Source organism: Polyodon spathula, chromosome 16, assembly GCF_017654505.1.
Source record: "Polyodon spathula isolate WHYD16114869_AA chromosome 16, ASM1765450v1, whole genome shotgun sequence".
NCBI lineage: Eukaryota > Metazoa > Chordata > Actinopteri > Acipenseriformes > Polyodontidae > Polyodon > Polyodon spathula.
Genome location: NC_054549.1, coordinates 37,880,451 through 37,906,788, shown reverse-complemented (window position 1 = coordinate 37,906,788; position 26,338 = coordinate 37,880,451). Strand labels below are relative to the sequence as shown.

Below are 26,338 nucleotides of genomic sequence, written 5' to 3'. Positions count from 1 at the left end.
AACTGCACAGTATCCTGTGTGCTAGTAACTGCACAGTATCCTGCGTGCTAGTAACTATACAGTATCCTGTGTGTGCTAGTAACTGCACAGTATCCTGTGTGCTAGTAACTGCACAGTATCCTGTGTGCTAGTAACTATACAGTATCCTGTGTGCTAGTAACTATACAGTATCCTGTGTGTGCTAGTAACTGCACAGTATCCTGTGTGCTAGTAACTATACAGTATCCTGTGTGCTAGTAACTATACAGTATCCTGTGTGCTAGTAACTATACAGTATCCTGTGTGTGCTAGTAACTATACAGTATCCTGTGTGTGCTAGTAACTGCACAGTATCCTGTGTGCTAGTAACTATACAGTATCCTGTGTGTGCTAGTAACTGCACAGTATCCTGTGTGCTAGTAACTGCACAGTATCCTGTGTGCTAGTAACTATACAGTATCCTGTGTGCTAGTAACTATACAGTATCCTGTGTGTGCTAGTAACTATACAGTATCCTGTGTGTGCTAGTAACTGCACAGTATCCTGTGTGCTAGTAACTATACAGTATCCTGTGTGCTAGTAACTACACAGTATCCTGTGTGCTAGTAACTGCACAGTATCCTGTGTGCTAGTAACTATACAGTATCCTGTGTGCTAGTAACTGCACAGTATCCTGTGTGCTAGTAACTATACAGTATCCTGTGTGTGCTAGTAACTATACAGTATCCTGTGTGTGCTAGTAACTGCACAGTATCCTGTGTGCTAGTAACTATACAGTATCCTGTGTGCTAGTAACTGTACAGTATCCTGTGTGTGCTAGTAACTGTACAGTATCCTGTGTGTGCTAGTAACTGCACTGTATTGTGTGCTAGTAACTATACAGTATCCTGTGTGCTAGTAACTATACAGTATCCTGTGTGTGCTAGTAACTGCACAGTATCCTGTGTGCTAGTAACTATACAGTATCCTGTGTGTGCTAGTAACTGTACAGTATCCTGTGTGCTAGTAACTATACAGTATCCTGTGTGTGCTAGTAACTATACAGTATCCTGTGTGCTAGTAACTATACAGTATCCTGTGTGTGCTAGTAACTGCACAGTATCCTGTGTGCTAGTAACTATACAGTATCCTGTGTGCTAGTAACTACACAGTATCCTGTGTGCTAGTAACTATACAGTATCCTGTGTGCTAGTAACTATACAGTATCCTGTGTGCTAGTAACTATACAGTATCCTGTGTGCTAGTAACTATACAGTATCCTGTGTGTGCTAGTAACTATACAGTATCCTGTGTGCTAGTAACTATACAGTATCCTGTGTGTGCTAGTAACTATACAGTATCCTGTGTGTGCTAGTAACTATACAGTATCCTGTGTGTGCTAGTAACTGTACAGTATCCTGTGTGTGCTAGTAACTATACAGTATCCTGTGTGCTAGTAACTATACAGTATCCTGTGTGTGCTAGTAACTGTACAGTATCCTGTGTGCTAGTAACTATACAGTATCCTGTGTGCTAGTAACTATACAGTATCCTGTGTGCTAGTAACTATACAGTATCCTGTGTGTGCTAGTAACTGCACAGTATCCTGTGTGCTAGTAACTATACAGTATCCTGTGTGTGCTAGTAACTGCACAGTATCCTGTGTGCTAGTAACTATACAGTATCCTGTGTGTGCTAGTAACTATACAGTATCCTGTGTGTGCTAGTAACTATACAGTATCCTGTGTGTGCTAGTAACTATACAGTATCCTGTGTGTGCTAGTAACTATACAGTATCCTGTGTGTGCTAGTAACTGTACAGTATCCTGTGTGCTAGTAACTATACAGTATCCTGTGTGTGCTAGTAACTATACAGTATCCTGTGTGCTAGTAACTATACAGTATCCTGTGTGTGCTAGTAACTATACAGTATCCTGTGTGCTAGTAACTATACAGTATCCTGTGTGCTAGTAACTGTACAGTATCCTGTGTGCTAGTAACTATACAGTATCCTGTGTGCTAGTAACTATACAGTATCTGTGTGTGTGCTAGTAACTATACAGTATCCTGTGTGCTAGTAACTATACAGTATCCTGTGTGCTAGTAACTATACAGTATCCTGTGTGCTAGTAACTGTACAGTATCCTGTGTGTGCTAGTAACTATACAGTATCCTGTGTGTGCTAGTAACTATACAGTATCCTGTGTGCTAGTAACTGCACAGTATCCTGTGTGCTAGTAACTATACAGTATCCTGTGTGCTAGTAACTATACAGTATCCTGTGTGCTAGTAACTGCTGCTGTGCTGTGTCGACCGTCGTTATATATAATTTCAGTCAGTTGGAAATGAAGTGGAGACAGGGTAGCACACAGTTCTTCAGACAGGGGTGCTAGCAGGGAATGGGATACTAAGCCATGGCATTGATACTGAATCACTGGGGTCCTTGCCAAATCTGTAGATCAAACAGCACCTGCGAACCGGACCAGCACTGATGGGACGAATGGCCTTCTCTAGTTTATAGATTTTCTTGTGTCTTTGTGATTTGTAATAATTGGGATTTTGTTAAACACTGTCCTGACCAGGTTCCCCTTATGATCTCAGCGGGACCTTCCTGCTTAAACAAGCAGTTAAAAAAAAAAAAAAAAAAAAAAAAAAACAAACATCACAGGAATTGTGCTTGCTGTTCTGGTACTGACTGTGTTTTGTTCCTTTCTTGTGTTCCCCCCACCCCCACCCTCCCACCCCCCAACACAGATCCTAACAAGAGACTGATCCCCACTCCGCCACAGAAGGGGGACCGACGCTTCATCCCCAAAGACACCCTCCTGGTGAACGAGGCCGCTCCCCCGCTGGGACGCCCGGCCGTTGTGACCCCCAGCCGACCTGCCCCGCAGCCCTGTCCTGGAGGCCTCGGAGCGTGCAGCCTGCTCCCCCTCCCCAACGGGACCTCTTCCCTGCGCTGGACGGACCTGCGGCGCACGCTGTCCTTCGCCTGGGAGATGCATGTCTTCGGCTCTGCGGCGCTGTTTCTTCTGCTGGCCCTAGGGGGGCTGATAAACCTGATCGGGACCCCCGTTCTCGAACCCTCTGCCCGGGCTTGCCTGGGACTCACCAACGCTCTGCTGGTTCTAGCTGGGGTGGTCCGGGGCGTCTATTTCCTGACCGACCCCTACGGGACTAAAGACCTGCTTCCCCGGCCGGCTGTCATAGGGCTGTACAATCTGGGCTTCCCCCTGCTCCTCTCGGCCTTCGGGGTGCTGTGTCTGTTGGGGTACAGGGCGGCCGGGCTGCAGGTGCTTCCCGATGGCCTCCAGCGGCTGCCCCTGGCTGGGGTGGTGGCCCTCCTGCACTCCACTCTCCTCCTGGCCGTGGATTTCCTCTTCCTCGCCCTCAACCCTTCCGTCCACGTCGTCCTGCAGGTGCTGTCTGTGTCCTGGGGTGCCTTCCTCACCGCAGGGTTCCTCTCCACCTATCCCCGGCTGCGGAGACAGGCCGCCAGCCCCTCGCTGGAGGAACGGGGGTTTGGGACGGTCGACGGCTGCAGTAACGCGATGGCCGTGGCCACTGGTCTGAGCTCCAGGAGCAAGCTGGTTCTCCTCCTCTGGCGGGTGCTGGCTGTCTGCGCGGTGCTGGGCTTGCTGTGTTGTGGACTGCAGGTCTACGCTGTCCTCTGGCTCTACGGCATCCTGGGGGACTGGCAGCACTTCACCTGGGCCTGGTGGCTGGTCCAGTTCTGGTACCGGCTGCTGGAGCTGGCTTGGGGCTTCTTCATGCTGGTGGTGGCTTCATGGATTTTCTGGCGCCGGGGAGGAGATGGGGAGGCTGGCGGCTGCAGCGATGGCCACACCTGCTGGCTGAAGATCGTGCAGAGCTTCTGCGGCCGGAGACAGCACAAACTGGACAGCAACGGGGGCAGCTCCAACGGGATCGGGAGCAACTCCGAGTTCCCCAACAACTGGGCCTCCCAGGAACGCAACGGGGCGGATATCAGCAAGAGCCTGATCCGGAACCACCCGGAAACCCTGCCCCTGAGGACCCTGAAGGAGAGCAACGAACGCAGAACCAGGCTGGCCCTCCAGGGCGGCTCCACCAGCTCCCTGCTCTTCCTCAGGCATGGGCTGGGCAAGCCTCACAACCTGTCCTTGCTGCGGCGATCCCACAGCACCGTGTGCCTCGAGAAGGAGTCCATCCTCTCACTCGCGGACTTCGACCTCCGGCCCCCGTCCCCCATCGACCTGAGCCGCAGCATCGACGAGGCTCTCTTCAGGGAGCACCTGGTGAAGGACAGCCTGTTCAGCAGCTTCATCCCTCACCGCTGGCTCAACACTGCGGATTCACGCACCTCCCTGGCAGGGGAGCTGTCCTCCACCCGCACGGGCTGTGAGCCGCTACTGCTGTCCTCTGTGGCTGCCTCGTCCCCTGCTGGCTTCAAATACCGGCGCAGCAGCGACCCCAACTTTCTGTACAGCCTGGCAAAGGGCAGCTCGTTGGCAGAGCCTAGTGAGAAAATGGAGAGGGAGGAATGTGAGAAGGAGGAGAAAGAGAGGGAGACTCCCTCCCAGGGAAAACACAGCTGTACTCCCTCCAGCAGTAATTTGAGCACAGCAGCGACAGGTTCAAAGACCCCCATCCACCTGCCAAGGACTCCCCCCATTAATAGTGGCAGTCCGCTCACACCTCCGGTCTCAATCCGCTTGCACCGGACTCCCTCCAACAACACCTCTCTGGACAGCCTCTCCGGGACCTCTCTCTCTCTGCAGACCGGGCAGGGAATCACGCCCACGGACGACCTTCGAGAGCCCTTCCTTGGGGTCAGGGTTCAGGGGTTGGAGCTGGACGACTCGGAGAGGGAGGCCAGGCGGAGCTTCCTGGAGATCAGCCGACAGGTCGACTCGCTCAGCATCTGCAGCGACACCATCGACCTGTGAGCCCAAGGAGCGACTGCGCCCCCTGGTGGGCTGGCTGGCTGGCTGGCTGGAGGATGAGTGAATGCCATGACCATGCTGTGACTGCTGGTCCTGCTTTCATTGCAATACACTGTTTATAGAGACACCTCTTTTTATTCTCTTTTTTTATTTTTTTCGTGTGGGTTGCAGATCAAAAAGGCACAATACTAATTATCTGTGACGAGTCCCTGAGTGTTAAAAAAAGAAATAAAAAACTGAACCGTGTCTAATCAGGGAGCACTTCATGTAAACTTTCTTTTTAAAGGCCGCTTGAAGAGAGGAACAACCGAGATGGACCCAGCACCAGTTTGTGTGCTGTACCGAGATCACTGTGCTGCGCTGGAGCTGTGTGCAATCAAACAAGCTAACAGAGCCGAAAGCGTCTGGATCCTCGCTGGCTTCCCCCTCTACCCCTCTGGGCTGTACAGACGGGTGTGAGCCCAGCCACTGCTCTTCTCATATATTCATTGCAAGCAGTTGAGCCAGGGATCAGAGCAGCCCTCAGCCCTTCCACAAGAACGAAACAACCAACTAGCCCTAATAAATGAAATGAGAGAGGGAGAGAAAGAAGATTGAAAGAGAGAGCTGGGGGGCTGTATTAATATTATACAGTATTGCATAAACCAAATTAACTTCAGGCTCCTGTGTGACCCGGAACACCAGATTCTATCCTGTTAGTAATGACAGACAATTATACCACAGGAGGCAGTCACACACCTCCTTTACAATTACACCACAGGAGCCAGTCACACACCTCCTTTACAATTATACCACAGGAGCCAGTCACACACCTCCTTTACAATTATACCACAGGAGACAGGCACACACCTCCTTCACAATTATACCACAGGAGACAGGCACACACCTCCTTTACAATTATACCACAGGAGCCAGGCACACACCTCCTTCATAATTATACCACAGGAGCCAGGCACACACCTCCTTTACAATTATACCACAGGAGGCAGTCACACACCTCCTTCACAGTTATACCGCAGGAGGCAGACACACACCTCCTTCACAATTATACCACAGGAGGCAGGCACACACCTCCTTCACAATTATACCACAGGAGCCAGTCACACACCTCCTTTACAATTATACCACAGGAGACAGGCACACACCTCCTTTAAAATTATACCACAGGAGGCAGTCACACACCTCCTTTACAATTATACCACAGGAGGCAGGCACACACCTCCTTTACAATTATACCACAGGAGACAGGCACACACCTCCTTTACAATTATACCACAGGAGCCAGTCACACACCTCCTTTACAATTATACCACAGGAGACAGGCACACACCTCCTTTAAAATTATACCACAGGAGGCAGTCACACACCTCCTTTACAATTATACCACAGGAGGCAGTCACACACCTCCTTTACAATGGTGTCCTGCAGACAGTGTCCTCGCTTCGGGGGGGAGGTCATGCATATCAAGTGACGCTTTCAGTAAGAGACTATTAAAGCCATGTGGCAGTGCTTTTGTCAATGTTATTAACAAAGCAGGCCAGCATAACACACGTGGAGCAGCACATTGTACAGACTTGTGTGGACTTGGTTATTCACACTTGATGGGAATAAGCGATGGAAAGACGTTTGTTTCTCAGCTATACTGGACTGACTTAAAAGATCATTTTAATATATTATTATTATTATTATTATTATTATTATTATTATTATTATTATTATTATTATTATTTTGTATTAATTGTATCATTTTTTATCATTAACATGAACCGTGAAAAATATAACCCTGAAAATCAGAGCCCCTCTCTATATTGCAGGGATAGAAGTAAAGACTCCTGTTGCATAGCAGTTTGATCCATTCCTGGTTTTACGATGAGTTTAGTATGACACACCTGAGCTTGTTACCTAAACACACTGGGGCTGATCAAGCAAATATAAAAATCTGGAATGGATGAAACAGCTATGCAATCGGATTCTTATTTCCACCTCTAATATTGTGTGTTTAAAAATACAGGTCAGAGACGTGACAGTGTCTCGAGTCTTACCAGTACTTGCTGTTGTGCTACAGAGCAGTATTATAGTGTATTTCAGATCCCAGTGTATATAAGGCATCTCTAATGCAATGGAATGTTTTTTTTATCACACAAATAGGGACATAAGCTGTTCCAATCAAACTCTGTACAAATATTCCATGAATACCCTTCACTCTTTTTCCACAGTTGCGCTGCTTCATTAGTTTGATTTAATTTCATTTCAATTCGTCTCAATACATTTCTGTGCATATCAGTACATTTCAGCGCATCTCAAAAGATCTCCGTGCATTTCAATACATCTCAGTAGCCATTATGATCAGGATGAAGAAGGCATTGGGTTTGAGTAACTTGTGGGTAAAAGAAAATAAAAAAGGGCTGCAGTGGGTTTGAGTAGCTCAGTGGTTAGAGAAAGTGCTGGGCTGCAGTGGGTTTGAGTAGCTCAGTGGTTAGAGAAAGTGCTGGGCTGCAGTGGGTTTGAGTAGCTCAGTGGTTAGAGAAAGTGCTGGGCTGCAGTGGGTTTGAGTAGCTCAGTGGTTCGAGAAAGTGCTGGGCTGCAGTGGGTTTGAGTAGCTCAGTGGTTAGAGAAAGTGCTGGGCTGCAGTGTGGATTGCAGTGGGTTTGAGTAGCTCAGTGGTTCGAGAAAGTGCTGGGCTGCAGTGGGTTTGAGTAGCTCAGTGGTTCGAGAAAGTGCTGGGCTGCAGTGGGTTTGAGTAGCTCAGTGGTTCGAGAAAGTGCTGGGCTGCAGTGGGTTTGAGTAGCTCAGTGGTTCGAGAAAGTGCTGGGCTGCAGTGGGTTTGAGTAGGTCAGTGGTTAGAGAAAGTGCTGGGCTGCAGTGGTTTGAGTAGGTCAGTGGTTAGAGAAAGTGCTGGGCTGCAGTGGATTTGAGCAGCTCCCTGGTTAGAGCACACATTCACACACGTTTCTTAGAAGTACAACACTAGCTGCATGTACACAACACTCCCATCATTTAGAAGCCATGAGTAATGTTAAGAAGCCCACGTGTAGGTCACATGCTGCATTCAGAAGTTGAAATCAGAATAGCAGGGTCATTATCAATGGTTAAGTGACCTGTAGAAGTGCAGATGCCTGCCTGCTGTAGGACTGAGGAATGAAAACCAGAGTCCCATTGCAAACACAATACCTGCTGCACAGGAAGGGGGTGGATTTCTAGTGTGGTGGGGGCAGAATGAGGGTTCGAGAATAGTGCCATTCAACGATAGGATGCTGTTAAGAGCTAAGCAACGGGTCTTAATCACTACCACCAAGTGAACTAAAGAGAACCAGCTGAACTCTATTATATTTGTACAACACTTTGTAAAGCCATAGTTCTGTATGATAAGAAGTTGCATAAACGTTTCATGTTTTTTTTGTTAAAGAAAGCTTGAAGACGTGGCACAGTGTTTTGCACAGCAGTCACCCTGGCCTGCGTTGCAATCCTCACTGAAATGTAACCAGCAGCTCTCTTCATTACCTTTAGATAAGATACATGTTTTATATGAATGTTTTAAAGTCTCTACATTACATATTGTCAAATTTCTCTATATACAGTATATAAAATAAAATCTCTATATTGTGACATTGTTCTGGACTGTGTGCTGTATAACTAAACAGTGGCACTGACAGTGGTGCAGACGGCGGACGGGGGAAGTTCCCGTGTGTGGCTTCCCTGAGCTTCACCACTGGAGGAAAAACAGCAGCTCCCCGCAATGAGGTCCGCTGCTGCTGGAATGGTCCCGGGATGGCTGGATCAGTCCTGGGAGTGATAAAAACGGGACTGGGAGCAGGACGAATGATTCCCCTGCCCTTTTCCAGGTGCACTGTCGATGGAGTCGTCTCGGAGGACGGTGGTGGGGGTGTAATTTGTTGAAATGCCTATGGGTGTTACTGTGTCTTCCCTTATCAAGGGTTCCCATATTGGAAGCATGCTGAAGCACAGCAAGGTATGGTTAAAGCATATTAATAATCTTGGCAAATTAAGCTATGGTAAAAATGCATAGTATATAATATAACCATGAGAAAAGCATGGCAAACGTTTTAGAGAACAGGGTGAGAGAAACAGACAGAAAGAGACACAGGTAGCATCGATGGAATCTCAGTAAGATTTCAAATAGAAAACATGCTAAATGCACGGTATAACCATGGCAACTAGCATGAGGAACCTGCACAATGAACATGCAAATCTACTGTTGACTTCTGCAAAACCAGTCACCCCAGTGCCATTGTACACACAGCACACAAGAGAGCATTGATCTGGGCCACTCAGGTAATCCGTGTGAACAAGTGCACAATAGTGCGCAATACTATCAACACTGGCACTGTTTGCAGAGGGGTTTACCTGTGCAATACAATGAGCTCACTCCAAGAAACTATAGTTATACAGCAGCAGGCACACCTGCAACTAGGCACGTTTAATATAGAGCTACTTGGAAATCCAATAGTAAAATATAAGCATACATTAAATATTATTATTATTATTATTATTATTATTATTATTATTATTATTATTATTATTATTATTATAGATGTACTAAACTTTTGGTCCAGCAACATTTTACCTCATGTATTCGTGTTATTTGCCCCACTAGTGATTGTATTGACCGGTGTTTGTCTCTCTGGTTTGGTATTTTCACATTTGAGGTTCTTCCCCTGGGTCTATTTCAGACCAGTTATTCAATGCACCCCTGTATTGTTAAATGTTTCACGCACTGTCCAAAGGGGCATTACTGTTAATATTGTCCCAGTTTAAAGGAGTATATGGCAGCTGCAACACACGACTCGGATAACTCATAATAGAACAATAATATTAAGTGTTGTTAGTCGAGGGTATTATTTCTAACAATGCCAGCTGTATATTATGTATTCAGGACAGGATTAGCATTACTATTATGTTGTAATGAGCAATTTTCTTTCAGTCTAGTTGTATGGTTTAGTGCCTCCGGTATCCCGGACCACCGGGGCCCCACGTGATACAAACAAGACAAGCGAGACCAAGTCCGGGACCAGGCTGGCTTTCAGAGTCTGCCTGCCGGACACAAACTAACTCGACGTCCGCTGCCTGGTCGTTCTCACCGTGACAAAATACAGGTCGAGACGCACCAGACGGGAGCTGCGTTTTCAAGGCAACGGCCGCCGGGTACAGAAAACAATAAAGGTACGCAAACTGATAAAGCCGCCTAATCGCGTAAATAGAGGATTAAAAACCAGACAAGATTAAGGAACCGAAAAAAACAAACCATCTCCAGACTAAACACGTGTCTTAAAATGAACAGCCCGCTCAGTCTAGCAGCCGTGCTATTACACTGTGTTACAATTATACTGTATTTACAGTATAATCGTAAATCTCGAAAAACTACTCGCTTCTAAATCTTTTGTAGTTATCTTTGTATTACTTTAGTATAAATACATGTTAATTTGGATTCATATGTTGTTTTTTTCTGACTTTATGTGAACGAAAAGACACACGTTTGCCCATTTTCCCATTGGAAATAGTGATATTTTGAAATATCACTGTCCTGGTCACAAAAGCAAAGTTTGTGGGGAATAATAGCCATTTTCTAAACTTTTGAGGCATAAGCAATTAGGAAATAACACTTACTACCCAGGAACAAAAATTGTGTTACATAGTGTTATCTGAAATGAATTGCACGAGATTCGTCGCTTGCTTTTTGAATAGTTGTTGTTTAGTTTTTGTTGATAAAGGGGCACTTTGTACACATTATTTAACTCAGATATATAACACAATGTAGTGTGTCAACTTGCGTGGTTTAGTTTAGACCTAAACCAAATATCCTATTGTCTAAAGTTCACTGAATATGTGTACAGAAGGGGCTGTGGACACTGCCCCCATACTACACTGGGGGGCACAGTAGCTAATGCCTGACTGTATCGTGGCATTCTGAAGGCCAGTCTCAGTGTCTGGGCTCCTATTGCAATGCATTGCTATGGTTACATGCACACCCCCTGGGATACAATCCATTACTCTGTATTAAGTTCCAAACAATCACAGCACCTTGTCGCACATACAGAAGTCTTAGCAGGTTGCACTACAGGAAGGGAGAACATGTTTACTGTTTAAAAAAAATCAATCTTAAAAGCTGAAGTGAAACTCCAGAATAGGTTCTCCCTTTGTGTTTTGTAGAGTAGGTGCAGGAAGCGTAGCTGTGTCTCTCTCCCTGCACGCAGCAGCATGCATTTACGTAAGTGTTGTTCATGTGTTTATTGAGTGCTTGCTTGTCTGTTTGATGCAGTGGGACTCGTGTTGGCACAGGGTACAGGGTACAGGGTACAGGCGGTGGGGTTCCATTGAAGACATTTTGAAACGTTTGTCAGTTTGTTCTTTTTGCATTCCTGTTTCTTTTAGTAATGATGCCTATCCTAAGTGTTTTTATAGGTGTGGATGAATCTGCTGATTACAGGGGCTTCGGGTGTTTGATGAATCAGTTTCCTGTAATAAATGACCAGTTCTGTACAGCTGTAATCCTGCTATTGCCAGTGAAGAAAGCAGCACTTTTAAACACCCCACACGCAGGACAGGGCCTCTTAGACGAGTGTCAGGTCATTTACACTGCGTTTCTTTTAGTGTTGCTACGTGATGGAGGTTTTACTGTATTTAATAAAACAAATCCTCTTCTCGCTCTGTAGCCGGGCTGTCCCTTGCCAGCACCCCGATTTCGCAGACGGTGCTCCCTCCTCGGAGACGGTACGCTGTCACCCCCTTGGCCTTGCCTGTTGTGTGTCCGGCTGTCGTCCCTCTGTCTGTCAATCAGGTATGAGACCCTGCTAGCACACACGCTGGAACTCAGGAAGAGCCAACTTGATTTTATTCACAAACACATTCCTGAGGTGAATCCTAGTGAATTGAGCACACTTTCACTTTGAATTCTGTATTGTTTAAAACACTCTACCCAGTCTCTCTGTGAACTCTGTGTCCCGGGCAGTGCGGCGCCCGCGTGAACCCGCTTCACCCCCCAGCTGAAAGAAGACGCACTGTGAGTCTGGAGACGCTGGCAGCGCACCACTATAACCAGCAGAGGGTGCTGGTCATGCAGCAGAAGGAGTTCTGCAGGTAGGCTGGGTTCCTCAGCACTGTTTCCTTGCTGAGCTGCGTCTCAGTGAAGGACCCTGGTTAGAGGGAAATGCAATTGAAAACAAGTGTCAGGCTCAGGATTTAGTGATTTACTAACGACCATTCAGCATCCTATCTATCTATCTATCTCTATCTGTCTATCTATACTGTGTGTGTGTGTGTGTGTGTGTGTATATATATATATATATATAATATGTATATATAGTATATTAGTAGTGGGCAATGATAGGAACATTTTATATTGGTACCATGCATGTATTTCGATATCGATAATATCAAAGTCTTCCATAACACCGGAAAATATAATAACACAATTGCAATATGAAGCACATATACATATACAGACATGAACAGATATTTCCATGTGAACAGCAATAACTGACTTTAACTGAGTGGTGCTTTGCTTCACAATATCCCAGGAGAAAAACAAGGTCTTGTTCTATTGTTTCACTGTTCCATCGTCAGCCACCTCAAAACTGAAATATTTCACTACTTCACTGCGCCACTCCGGAAGTCATTGAGTCCTCAGCTGCTCTGTGTGTAAATGCTGACTCGCAACACCTCGAAAACTATTAAGTATGGTGACATGCCGAATTTTGCATCATTTTACATTTAAGTAATGAACCACTGAAACATGCACGGCTCAAAATAATGCAAAACAGATATGTATAAACACACACACACACACACACACACACACAGACAGAGATAAATGCGGTACACACAAAGTCCCGTCCACTTTAATGCTGCAGGATACAGCGCTCTAATGCTGGGAATCTCTTGATTGGTTACAGAAAAAGTTCAAAGTTAAACCTTTTAGGCAATGAACCAGAATCACCCAGTGTGCCCTCTGCTTCTCTGCAGGTACCACCAGGGCTGGCAGAGACCTTTCTACGGCTCCTGTGCAGACAAGGAGGAGTACAGGTACCAATGCCGTGCCATCGCGTTATTAACCCTCACTGTGCTGGAGCCCCCAGGGCTTGTGGTTTGTCTGGACGTCCTCTGATTCGTTTCCCCAGGCAGGAAGTGCGCGCCTTACTGAAGAGGCAGATTAGAGAGAAGTGGGAGGAGCAGAGGCAGGCACTGGCCAATCGCATGCGAGAGGTGGAGGCAGTGAGTGAGGCAGACCGGCTGGCACTGAACCAGGACCTGGAGCAGAATCGGATCCGGGCCAGAGCACTCGCAGTGTTCAGAGACGAGAACAAGAGGGTGAGATAGAGGGAGAGGGGGATCGTCCCATTTTGAGAACTGTGTCCTGGGATTTCAGTATGCCTTCCCGGGTCACAAAAAGATCCTGTTTTTTTTTTCTTTGTAAACTACTTATCTAAACCACTTGTGCATTCACAAGTCTCTTTTAAAGATTCTTATTGTGCGATCTCTTACTTTGTTCATTCAAAAATTGAGTCTATTCATGGCGACCCTAGAGAGGGAAGAAAGAGGGCAGAGAGGAAAGAGGGGGTGATGGTGGGGAGGAGACAGGATGGAGATGCATTGAAATGCTTCTGCTGTTCTGCACTGCGAATGAGCTGCTACCTCGTTCCCCCCTTCTCTTTTCCAGCTGATGGAGCAGTCCTGGAAGGAGCGCAGTGTGTCAAGGTCATTGGAAGCCCTGAGAGAGAGAGACCTGCTGCAGTACAATCCAATCAACTGGAGCGGCACACTGAAATAAGCTGAGGACTGGGTACTGGACCTGGGTTCAATACCCCAACACAAAAAAAAGTGTGTTTTATTTTTATTACTGGTTAAAAGGCGCACTAAGATGTTTCTTCTGAAACACCTTAATACATTATCATTAAGAAAAAGTTAAAAATTGGGTAATGAGAAGTGAATCTTGCCTCTGAGTTTGCGATGGTGTGTTTGAATCCACTAGAGTAAGCAGTTCTATAGGTGTTGTAAAGAACAGAATGAAAGGCTAACAGGCTGACCTCTCAATCAAGTTATTACATTCATTACAGAAATTCTCATAAGTCTAATAAAGATCATTGATACTAACCACTGTGTTTCAGTTTTGTAATCTCAAGATTCTCAAGATATTTTTTTCCTCCCTTAAAAATATCTACATCTTGTCACTTATCAACAACTTCACCACTTCCAGCGTGTGGAAGTCTTATCGTCTGACAACGGGACAGCAAGACTTATCTGAGGGACAGTATGGGTTACCATTTGTTCAGTTGTTAGAAAAACACAACAAGATTTGCAGAGAGCCATGCAAGTTTCTGAAAAACTGTTACTTACAGAACTATATACACATACGCTGTTAATTTATAAACCCTCAATAACAAATATACTTACATTAATATTGTTCCTCATGTATGTTGCTTTTGGCTGCAGTAGGAACCCAGTATTGTTGTATGTCTCATCCCAACGATGGAGCAGAAGCAGACTAAGTGACTTGCTCAGGGTCACAGTTGGGCCGAGCCAGGATTTGAACGAAGAACCTTCTGGTATCAAGCCTCTTGCTTTAACTGCTGAACCAGCAAGCTCAACACAGCTGTGTGTGGTACGTACTGAATGAACCCTACTTGTTCTATATAAATAAGCTTTGCACAGTAAATGACAAAACTTTCTAACGTCAAAAATTATACTGCACTGTGTTAAACTGCAGTCAATTTCTTAAGAAATTTACATTTCCACATAGTTAAAGAAATACAATCAATTCTTTAAATTAAAGGATGTATCTTTTCTTTTCTATATATTAAATTAGAAAAGTCTTCTTTAACTTAAAGAATTCTTACTTTTTTCTTTCCTCCCCACAGCTAACTAACCTTTAATTTAAAGAATTCTTATTTTTCTCCCCTCCCATCAGCAACAACCCCACCTTCCACCCTCTTCCCAGGTGGGGGGGGCCAGACCCCCCCCTTTACTATCCTCTCCATCTTCATCTTCTCTCAGGAGGGCAGCTCTTCCCACTTCTCCATCTGTGGAAACACAATCAACATCATTCCTCACACCCAACATCATTCCTCACCTCAGAGCCTTACCTGGAGCTGGATTTGAACCACTGTCTTCAGGGAGGGAAGGTCATGGGATCAGCCTGCTGCACCACCAGCTCCTACAGGAAAGTCTTCTTTCACACTGACTTATAAGGTCAATTAAATAATTATTTGAAAATAAAGGCAGGAATCTGCTGGATTTGAACCCAGTCCCTCCAAGAAGGAACAGCATAGCATGCTAATGAGTTAGCCCACTGCACCATATCACTTTCATGGAAGAGCCAGCTTTTTCATTGACTATAAAGTTAATTAACAAGTCTTTGAAAAATGAATAATTTTAACCCAGTCCTCTAAGGAGAATAGCACAGCATGCTAGTGAACTAGCCCTCTGTACCCCCTCACTTTTGTGAAAGATTTTGCTTTTTATAAGGTAAATGAACCAAGTCTTTGAAAATAAGTCGAGAATTTAAACAGACACAAAATAAACAAGCAACCGTTAAGTTTTTATTTTTTGTATTAATTAAAAGCAGTGCAATTCGTACAGTATTGATATAACATTTCACATCTTTAAAATAACAAGCATGGGAATCCATGTGAATTGCATCAGGATTCTAATAGTATTTCACACAGGAGAGACACCCCAACAACTAACCCGCGTGCTGTAGTTATCCTGTAATGAATCCTCTAGTTGTGGAGCTGCCTTCTGCCAATCAAAACATCGCATTTCAACATTCCAGTCTTTTATCGTCTAGTGCAGCGGTACGGTACTGCCGACTGATCAAAATTCTATAAAAAACCCAGGATATTAACTTATACAACAAACAAGGCTGACTGTTCATATGAACTGACATAAGAGGCTGGGCCAACTGTATAAATTAATGATACAAGAGACAGGGCTGACTGGACATTACAACAGAACTTCTTACTGCGGACGTCAGTGGAGGTCTGTATGAATGGCAGCACACCCTTTGCAGACTCTCTGAACTCACCCCCATTGATCTAACAGGTACCTGATGTAACCCCAGCAGGGTGTCAGGAGACACGCAGGACACTCACATTGTGATCGTGTTGGGTTTTTTGTACACACACTGATGTACCTGGACAGGTATTCAGTTCAGGCAGGAAAGCCATGTTTCAGAGCCTCTGGTTCTTAAAGCTTAGAGAGGAAATAGCTTCTCATTTTAACTGCTTTGAGCTTGCCTGGAGAATCCGAAGAGCCGGGCGCGGAGCAACCTTCCCCATTCCATTCAAGTCATGTGACAGCCAGTCCCGGAGGACACGTCGGCAGCATCACACCGTCACATGACCTGCATGGAATGAGGAAGCGCCCGGCTCTTAGGATTCAAGCTCAAAGCAATTTTAAAAGCCATGTAAAAAGGCAGACTAAGACAATTCAACATTGGGAGCAATTAAAAAAATAAAAATAAATTAAAAAAAGCGATTTAAATAAATTAAAATGCAATTAAAACAACACCTGAAGCAGTTTACACTTAAATAAATACTAAAAGATAATCTGCCTGACAAAAGTTCCAAAAACTCTTCTAGAACTGGTTACATGCATGCAGATATTTAGACTATTTTACATTTTGATGATTTTGCCAAATCGAGTTAACAGTGAATTATTCAAGTCCTATATTTTCATGCATGACGGTCCTTCACTGATTCACCGTCCTCACAGCTTGGTGATGTGTAAAGTCAGACGGAGACAGAACGAGGGAGCTCTGTCCACACAAAAACAAACAGGAATATACTGGGGATTCCCAGGAAGTGACGTCTGGACCATTATTCCTGGGGGAGGGGGGCACAACTGAATGGAAGGGGTCCAGGAAAATGCAGGTAGACCTGCTCAGAACAACACTTAAGTCTTCTGTGAGCAACGAACGTAGCTTGTCTATCTGTCTCTCAGTCTGTTTCTCCCCTCAGCAACAGGGCACTCCAGAAAACAAGATGCATAGATATCTGTCTGTCTGTCTGTCTGATAGAGCAGCAGGGTACTCCTGCAAACGAGATACGTTGATGTCCGTGTGTCTTTTCTGTGTCTGTCTGTAGGACGAGACTGCCACTTGTTTAAACAGCCTGATCTCAGCAGTGTCTTTCCCCTGTGTCTCCTCCGTCCCCCCGTCTCTCCGCTCTAGCGGCCCTTCAGGAACCCCTCGAGCAGCCTGTCCCCCTTCTCGCTCAGCCAGTACCCCGCCATGGCTGCCAGGCCCCCGATGAAGATGGCGGTGAACACCATGTCCCCCTTGGCCGCCAGCGTGGCCAGAGCGCAGATCACAACCCCGAAGAACATCTGCTGCAGCACCAGCACCTCGTCATCCGTGATATCCTCAAACAGACCTTTCTCAGGGGTCACTGCGGGGGGAGGGGAGAAAGAGAGGGGGATTCATAAGAAAATCAATAGCCGTGATGACAGGACTGTATTGAAGATGCAGAGTATACTGGCTGGCCTTGAGTAGATGAAAATCAGTTTGGGTTTTCTATAGCATCCTACACATTATATAATATATACTTACAAAAATAATATTTAAACAGCATAGCTAATCTTAATGGGATATCATTTCCAGGTGCGTCTCAGGTATTGTATCTCAGGTATTGCATCTCAGGTGTATTCAGGTATTGTATCTCAGGTGTGCTCAGGTATTGTATCTCAGGTGTGCTCAGGTATTGTATCTCAGGTGTGCTCAGGTACTGTATCTCAGGTGTGCTCAGGTACTGTATCTCAGGTGTGCTCAGGTATTGCATCTCAGGTGTATTCAGGTATTGTATCTCAGGTGTGCTCAGGTACTGTATCCAGGTACTGTATCTCAGGTGTATTCAGGTATTGTATCTCAGGTGTGCTCAGGTATTGTATCTCAGGTGTGCTCAGGTACTGTATCTCAGGTGTATTCAGGTATTGTATCTCAGGTGTATTCAGGTACTGTATCTCAGGTGTGCTCAGGTACTGTATCTCAGGTGTATCTCAGGTACTGTATCTCAGGTGTGCTCAGGTACTGTATCCAGGTACTGTATCTCAGGTGTATTCAGGTATTGTATCTCAGGTGTGCTCAGGTACTGTATCCAGGTATTGTATCTCAGGTGTATTCAGGTACTGTATCTCAGGTGTGCTCAGGTACTGTATCTCAGGTGTATTCAGGTACTGTATCTCAGGTGTGCTCAGGTACTGTATCCAGGTACTGTATCTCAGGTGTATTCAGGTACTGTATCTCAGGTGTGCTCAGGTATTGTATCTCAGGTGTGCTCAGGTATTGTATCTCAGGTGTGCTCAGGTACTGTATCTCAGGTGTATTCAGGTATTGTATCTCAGGTGTATTCAGGTACTGTATCTCAGGTGTGCTCAGGTATTGTATCTCAGGTGTCAGGTGTGCTCAGGTATTGTATCTCAGGTATTGTATCTCAGGTGTGCTCAGGTACTGTATCTCAGGTGTATTCAGGTATTGTATCTCAGGTGTATTCAGGTATTGTATCTCAGGTGTATTCAGGTATTGTATCTCAGGTGTGCTCAGGTATTGTATCTCAGGTGTATTCAGGTATTGTATCTCAGGTGTGCTCAGGTATTGTATCTCAGGTGTATTCAGGTATTGTATCTCAGGTGTATTCAGGTATTGTATCAGGTGTGCTCAGGTGACTCACAGGGCGGCATGTTCTCCACGCAGATCTTCTCTTTGCGCACGAAGCCATCCGCACAGATGCAGCGGAACCCCCCCGGCTCGTTCAGACACTCCTCATTGAGACCTGGACAGGGGCTGAGACCCCCCAGATTGCACTCATCGATATCTGAGAGAGAGAGGGGAGCATGAGCAACACCAGACAACCCGATACACACATACAGACACTGCAAGAGACACACACACACACAAAGAGAATGAACACCAGACAACAAGACACACACACATACAGGCAGGGCGAGAGACACACACAAAGACAATGAACACCAGACAACAAGACACACACACATACAGACAGAGCGAGAGAGAAACACACACACAAAGCGACACACACACACACACAGAACAAACACCAGACAACCAGACACACACAGACAGAGCGAGAGACATAGATACAGAGACATAAACAGACAGACACAAACATAGACATGCATACATAAATAGAGAGATAAACACACATAAAAACAAGAGACAGATAAATAAACTCCGATACAGACTGGCAGACTCACCTAAACACTTGGCCCCAATCATTTTGTACCCCATGGAGCATTTCTTACAGCGGCTGGGGCCTCCCCCCATGCAACCGACACACGCCTTGTCACAGCCTCTGCACTCGTAGGAGCCGTCCGTGTTGAAGCAGAATGTGTTGCTGGGGCAGCGCTCGAGCTCCGAGCCACACTCGTCAACATCTGAGACACGGGGACGACACAGGTTAGAGAGGGGACAGACACACTGGCACACTCGTCAACATCTGAGACGCAGAGAGGGACGACACAGGTTAGAGAGGGGACGGACACACTGACACACTCACTGATCAACGTCTGAAGCACACAGAAAACACAAGGGTTTAGATTGGGGATAGAGACTCATGCTGACACACTCAATACAAATTGAAAGGAACATCCAATTAAGTATCTAAGCTACATACACAAGCTGTCTGGCTGGCTGGCACGCTCACTCACCGATACACTTGTTGTCGTGCAGGATCCAGCCTGCCTTGCACTGCTCACACTTGTAGTCCTCAGGACCGGTGCACCTCTTACACGAGTGGAAGCACGCTGGAGAGATGGTGAAAGCACAGGGCAGTGAGAGGTGTGGGGAAACATGGCGAGAGAAACACACGGCACAGCACAGTGAACTACAAACAGAAGCATGGCTAAACTACACTACTGTCAAGCTTTACTGAGTCAGAGCATGGACGGAAACAAGACTCCTATTGCACAGCAGTTTCACCCACTCCAGGATTTAACACAAGCTTGATAAGCCACAGTGTATTGTTACCAAGCTCAGGTGGATCAAACTGCTATGCAATGGGAGTCATTTCTCCACAGTAAGGGAAGAAAGAAAGAAGCGATGTGGTGAAGAGGTGCCTACCTGTGCATACTGCCTGTTGCGAAGGCTGTCCCTGGAGCTGGCTCTGGTTGGCCCTGGCCTCTCTGAAGTACCCGTCTGCGCAGTCCTGGCACAGACTGCCCTGGTACCCAGGGTCACAGACACACTGCCCGGAGCCCGAGCGTGTGCCCTCCCCGTCACAGCGACCAAGACCCCCACACACAGAACCAGGCTGACCGGGACAGGCTGGGGGAGAGAAGAGACACTGAGTATCACTGACCATCACACAAACACAGAAAACACTGACTGACCAGCACACACACACTGACCAGCACACACACACACACACACACACACACACACACACACCAGCACACACACACTGACCATCACACACACACACAGACCAGCACACACACAAACACTGACTGACCAACACTGAAATACAAAGTGACCATCACTACATGATTGCCAAACATTTGTGGTTGTGATTTAGTGTTTTTAATGAAAATGCACAATGTGGGTGGTTGTTTTGTAAAGGCAGGTTATTGATCAGAGAGGGGGCGCTGCGTACCTGTGCAGTCTGCTCCGAAGGTATCGGGGGGGCAGCACACCTGGATGGTTTCGATGCAGAGCCACTGGAAGAGCTCTGGTGCCTCCTGCTGCCTGTGCAGAGAAACACACAGTGGGATGTGACGTTTGAACAGAAAAAAAAAAAAAACGTTTTAAAAAGAACATTTTCAACACGGGAGTCTTTACTTAACTTTCAGTATTACGTGTGCCTGTGTGTAAACATGTCAGCGTGTGTAAACATGTCAGTGTTTGTTACAGTGTGTTAGACTGTTGGCATGTGTGTTAATCTGTTCGCGTGTGTGTTAGTCTCAGCGTGTGTTAGACTGTTCCTGTGTGTTAGTCTCAGCGTGTGTTAGACTGTTGGCGTGTGTGTTAGACTGTTCACATGTGTTAGTCTCAGCGTGTGTTAGACTGTTCGCGTGTGTCTTAGACTGTTCCTGTGTGTTAGTCTCAGCGTGTGTTAGACTGTTCACGTGTGTTAGTCTCAGTGTGTGTTAGACTGTTCCTGTGTGTTAGTCTCAGTGTGTGTTAGACTGTTCCTGTGTGTTAGTCTCAGCGTGTGTTAGACTGTTGGTGTGTGTGTTAGACTGTTCACATGTGTTAGTCTCAGCGTGTGTTAGACTGTTCGCGTGTGTCTTAGACTGTTCCTGTGTGTTAGTCTCAGCGTGTGTTAGACTGTTCAGTGTGTGTTAGTCTCAGTGTGTGTTAGACTGTTCCTGTGTGTTAGTCTCAGCGTGTGTTAGACTGTTGGCGTGTGTGTTAGACTGTTCACATGTGTTAGTCTCAGCGTGTGTTAGACTGTTGGCGTGTGTGTTAGACTGTTCATGTGTGTTAGTCTCAGCGTGTGTTAGACTGTTCACGTGTGTTAGTCTCAGTGTGTGTTAGACTGTTCCTGTGTGTTAGTCTCAGTGTGTGTTAGACTGTTCCTGTGTGTTAGTCTCAGCGTGTGTTAGACTGTTCACATGTGTTAGTCTCAGCGTGTGTTAGACTGTTCGCGTGTGTCTTAGACTGTTCCTGTGTGTTAGTCTCAGCGTGTGTTAGACTGTTCACGTGTTAGGTGTTGGTGTGTTAGTCTCAGTGTGTGTTAGACTGTTCCTGTGTGTTAGTCTCAGCGTGTGTTAGACTGTTGGTGTGTGTGTTAGACTTCACATGTGTTAGTCTCAGCGTGTGTTAGACTGTTCGCGTGTGTCTTAGACTGTTCCTGTGTTAGTCTCAGCGTGTGTAAACGTGTCGGAGTGTGCGTCAGTGCCGCTCGCTGACCTCTTAAACCACCAGGTCTCCATGTGCTCCTCTATCTGCTCCAGCAGCCGGTTGCAGTCGAAGTCAGAGCTGTCACACACGCCCTCCACGATCTCCACTAACCGGGTCTCACTGAGAGAGAACAGAAGAGAGCAATCTAACAACACAGCCACTCTGGACACAGCATCTCTACAATATAAAAATACAACACAGCCACTCTGCACACAGCATCTCTAAAATATAACAATACAACACAGCCACTCTGGACACAGCATCTCTACAATACAATACAACACAGCCACTCTGCACACAGCATCTCTACAATACAACACAGCCACTCTGCACACAGCATCTCTACAATATAACAATACAACACAGCCACTCTGCACACAGCATCTCTACAATACAATACAACACAGCCACTCTGCACACAGCATCTCTACAATACAATACAACACAGCCACTCTGCACACAGCATTCTCTACTGCAATCTCTACAATACAATACACACGCCACTCTGCCAACAGCTCCTAACAATACAACCAGCACTATCTGGCACAGAGCATCTCTACATACAATACAACACATTCCACTCGCACACAGCATCTCTTACAAATACATCCACACAGCGCACTCTGCCACACAAGTCATCTCTCAACCAACACAGTCCACTTTCTGCTTTGCACACAGCATCTCTACATAAAATACAACACAGCCACTCTGCACACAGCATCTCTACAATACAACACAGCCACTCTGCACACAGCATCTCTACAATACAATACAACACAGCCACTCTGCACACAGCATCTCTACAATACAACACAGCCACTCTGCACACAGCATCTCTACAATACAACACAGCCACTCTGCACACAGCATCTCTACAATACAACACAGCCACTCTGCACACAGCATCTCTACAATACAATACAACACAGCCACTCTGCACACAGCATCTCTACAATACAATACAACACAGCCACTCTGCACACAGCATCTCTACAATACAACACAATACAACACAGCCACTCTGCACACAGCATCTCTACAATACAATACAACACAGCCACTCTGCACACAGCATCTCTACAATACAATACAACACAGCCACTCTGCACACAGCATCTCTACAATACAATACAACACAGCCACTCTGCACACAGCATCTCTACAATACAATACAACACAGCCACTCTGCACACAGCATCTCTACAATACAATACAACACAGCCACTCTGCACACAGCCTACTCTACAATACAACACAGCCACTCTGCACACAGCAATACAATACAACACAGCCACTCTGCACACAGCATCTCTACAATACAATACAACACAGCCACTCTGCACACAGCATCTCTACAATACAACACAGCCACTCTGCACACAGCATCTCTACAATACAACACAGCCACTCTGCACACAGCATCTCTACAATACAATACAACACAGCCACTCTGCACACAGCATCTCTCTCTACAACTCTGCACACAATACAACAACACAGCCACTCTGCACACAGCATCTCTACAATACAACACAGCCACTCTGCACACAGCATCTCTACAATACAATACAACACAGCCACTCTGCACACAGCATCTCTACAATACAACACAGCCACTCTGCACACAGCATCTCTACAATACAACACAGCCACTCTGCACACAGCATCTCTACAATACAATACAACACAGCCACTCTGCACACAGCATCTCTACAATACAATACAACACAGCCACTCTGCACACAGCATCTCTACAATACAACACAGCCACTCTGCACACAGCATTGTCACTAGAGCCCCCACTCATTGCAATCCCAAGAGACAGACAGAGACAGACAGAGATCTGTTCAAACACAATTCATCAGCCCTCTTGGTAAAGAACAGCACTCCTTATTAATTATTAATGAGTGGGCTCTTGGGCCACTCCTGAAAGAGAGAGAGTGTAACTCCTCCCACCTCTTCTCGTATTTGGCCAGTTTCTCCTCCTCCCAGGCCGTGTTCCCGCCCCCAAAATTCTTCTTGGACGTCCTCTCGATACCCTGAAAAACAGGGAGGCCTTTCAATACACCTATCATACTGGGGTGGGGGTCAAACGTTCCTGTGCTTGACTTGTCGTGACAATAAAGCATCTGAATACAGATTTGAGGGACAGAGAAAAGGAAGAGGAGGGAGAAGAGACGAGAGAGAGGGAGACATGGCCGTATCAATCTCATTGTGCTTCACAAGCAGCCCACCAGGTCTGTGACATGTGGCGAGGTGCAGATCGTGACACGCATCGTGTGGCGGGAGCAGCGTGTCGCGACAGCCCTGCTCACGCTACCTTGTTGAAGCTGTCGGTGAGGAGACGGCAGGTCTCGCAGGGCTGGCGCTTGGCTGTGACTGCAGGGGGCAGCAGAGAGCACAGCGCAGCCAACCACAGCAGCGCAGGCACCACAGAAAGTGACATCACGGAGAGGCAGGCGGGACACAGCAAGCTGGGGAAAACAAAACAAAAAAGACATTCAACACTAGCCACAGATCAAATATGTAACCCTATACACACTCAGAGCGAGTAAAGCGAGACGTTTTGGGCTGCTGTGAAGCATCTTGCTGGGGGGAGGGAGGGAGAGCTCCGGCTATGGTAAACATGTAGTACGGAGAGGGGTACCGGTGCTTGATTTGTATTCACTTCACTGGCAAACATGCGCGCATTTTGTATTTGTAGTCAGAATGTATAAAAGACTGTACCAGAAACGACGCACAGAATATCAATGCGTGAATGACATAGCACCGCATGAAATGATTGCATACCAGGTTTCTTTTTTTCAATCCCAGCTGTTTCCACACGCGTCTTGGCTGACTGTACCTGTAAAGTCGGCTCCACTGCGGTTCTGCGGGAGCGCGTCTCGTCACTGTGTGCGATTGAAACAGGAGGACAGTGTGAACCCCAGTGACCGCTCTCCCGGGAAACTGCATGCTTTCAACCTGCCTAATGATGTGCTGCTGAAACCGGGACTGCACGGAAGGAAGCAGCTGATCTCGTATTGATACTACAGCGAGAATGGGCTATTATTATTATTATTATTATTATTATTATTATTATTATTATTACTACTACAAGTAGCAAACAAACCAGACACATTAACAGCGACGAACGAACAGGTGCTCAAAGACGATATAATAATACGAACGACGGCAGTCCCTATGCAAAATATGCCCGTGGTAATTTGATATGTTAGACAGGCCCGTATAAAGACTGTGCCTGTGCTACACACGCCCCTGCACATATTTCACGATTTTAATCAATATACGCATGCAATAAACAAATAAAACACGTTTTCATGTTCTTAGCTGTGAATAAATGAAACCAGCTGGCACCGTGTGACCCAGCATTCGCCGCTAATATATTAACAGCACAGCAAAATGCGTCTGCGTGTAGTTTTACCTGGAAACGTCAACACGGGGTTTCGGTCCTGAAAAGCGCGTCACTGACGGCAGGGAGGGTTTCCCTCCAGGTCGAGACGCAGCAGCCCGGTCCGGCCCGGTTCGGTTCGGTTCGGTTCGGTTCTGAGGAGAGCTGCACCGCGCACCAGTCTCCCTTCTCTCTCCGGATTCCAGCTGTTTCGAACAGCTGAAACAACCCGCTTGTTCCCATTGGACGGGGCAGGACGCTTCCTCCAATCACCGTCCGCCGAATTCTAGGAAGCCGTCGACCCTTCCCGGGACAGCCAATGAGCGGCTGGGATGGGATTTAAAGCCACAGTGCAGGTATATATTGCGACTATTCCCCGTTCTCCAATCACTGCAGTGCGTTGAGCAGCTGCTGCACAGGGTCACATCTCCAGCACTGGAAACCTTATTTAAATAAACAGCCATCTAAATAGGCAGTCGACAAGACCACTCTTCTGCAGCGTTATTAACCTTCGCTGCTGTTTAACTATCACAGATTCGAGCCCAGGCCCCCATAGCCTAACACTGTACCAGTAGTACACTGACAAACCAGCCCTTGTAACATATCTCACAGAGGGTTACCACAACACGCCATGCACAGGACAGGCTTTTAAAAGAATCACACTGCAATGCATTCTGGTAAGTGTAGTCCTGCTGTCAAAGGCAGCTGATACAGGATGCATTGGGGTGTGAGTTGAAAAGCCTGTCCCACTGTACTAGTGTACATGGAGTCACAGGGTAATCTCTACTGCAAGCACACATACTCATATATAAGAATAAGTCACGTTTGAATATTTACTTTTATTTACATATTTATACAAGCACATTGAAAACAGAAAAATAACCCTTCATTCAGAATGTGTACAGATTTACAAAGGGACGAGTGTGTCATTAATGTGTGCGACAGTGGACATCAGTCCCATTCCCAACGTATCAGATACAGCCCAGTCCATGGGAATTATGTCGCAGTTTCCCATGCTTGTCTCATGCATAGCTATACTGCCCTCTGTGCTCATCCTAGGTTTGCTAATTATTATTATTTGTCCTATGCAAGCCCATTGTTAGGCAACAGTTTGTAATGTCTTGAAATAGTGTTTACAAGAGCACAAAAACCTGGACCAGAGGACACACAGTTGGAAATGAATTGGAGACTTGG

The 26,338-nt window shown here is 46.3% G+C and overlaps 3 protein-coding genes across 8 annotated transcripts in view; 2 read left to right on the top strand and 1 right to left on the bottom strand.

The window, feature by feature from the left end:
• The window catches only part of LOC121328512, a 30,222-nt gene extending 22,897 nt beyond the window's left edge, over positions 1-7,325 (top strand). For all 5 annotated transcript variants that reach the window (XM_041273203.1, XM_041273202.1, XM_041273206.1 and 2 more), the window contains one exon: positions 2,713-7,325. In XM_041273203.1, coding sequence (XP_041129137.1) covers positions 2,713-4,886 — 2,174 coding nt within the window. In that variant the 3' untranslated portion in view covers positions 4,887-7,325. The remainder of the gene's footprint in view (positions 1-2,712) is intronic.
• A 2,632-nt stretch (positions 7,326-9,957) lies between these two features.
• Positions 9,958-13,991, top strand: LOC121329210. Its single transcript, XM_041274683.1, has 7 exons — positions 9,958-10,064; positions 11,052-11,109; positions 11,555-11,679; positions 11,851-11,978; positions 12,864-12,923; positions 13,019-13,208; positions 13,558-13,991. Exons 2-7 carry the CDS (start codon positions 11,100-11,102, stop codon positions 13,666-13,668), a joined length of 624 nt encoding a protein of 207 aa, XP_041130617.1. The 5' UTR covers positions 9,958-10,064; positions 11,052-11,099; the 3' UTR covers positions 13,669-13,991.
• Positions 13,992-15,423: 1,432 nt separating this feature from the next.
• Positions 15,424-25,380, bottom strand: LOC121329209 (protein disulfide isomerase Creld1-like). 2 transcript variants are annotated; one of them, XM_041274682.1, is made up of 11 exons: positions 25,178-25,377; positions 24,599-24,644; positions 24,074-24,227; positions 23,710-23,792; positions 21,763-21,873; positions 20,504-20,595; positions 19,972-20,175; positions 19,560-19,655; positions 19,107-19,286; positions 18,563-18,706; positions 15,424-17,284 (listed from the first exon to the last, which is right to left on the bottom strand). In XM_041274682.1, the coding sequence occupies exons 3-11, from the start codon at positions 24,197-24,199 to the stop codon at positions 17,064-17,066; spliced, it is 1,257 nt and encodes a 418-aa protein (XP_041130616.1). In that variant the 5' UTR covers positions 24,200-24,227; positions 24,599-24,644; positions 25,178-25,377; the 3' UTR covers positions 15,424-17,063. The 2 variants fall into 2 exon arrangements, with proteins under 2 accessions (XP_041130616.1, XP_041130615.1); XM_041274681.1 differs by lacking the exon at positions 24,599-24,644 and having other exon boundaries at positions 25,178-25,380.
• Positions 25,381-26,338: the final 958 nt, after the last annotated feature.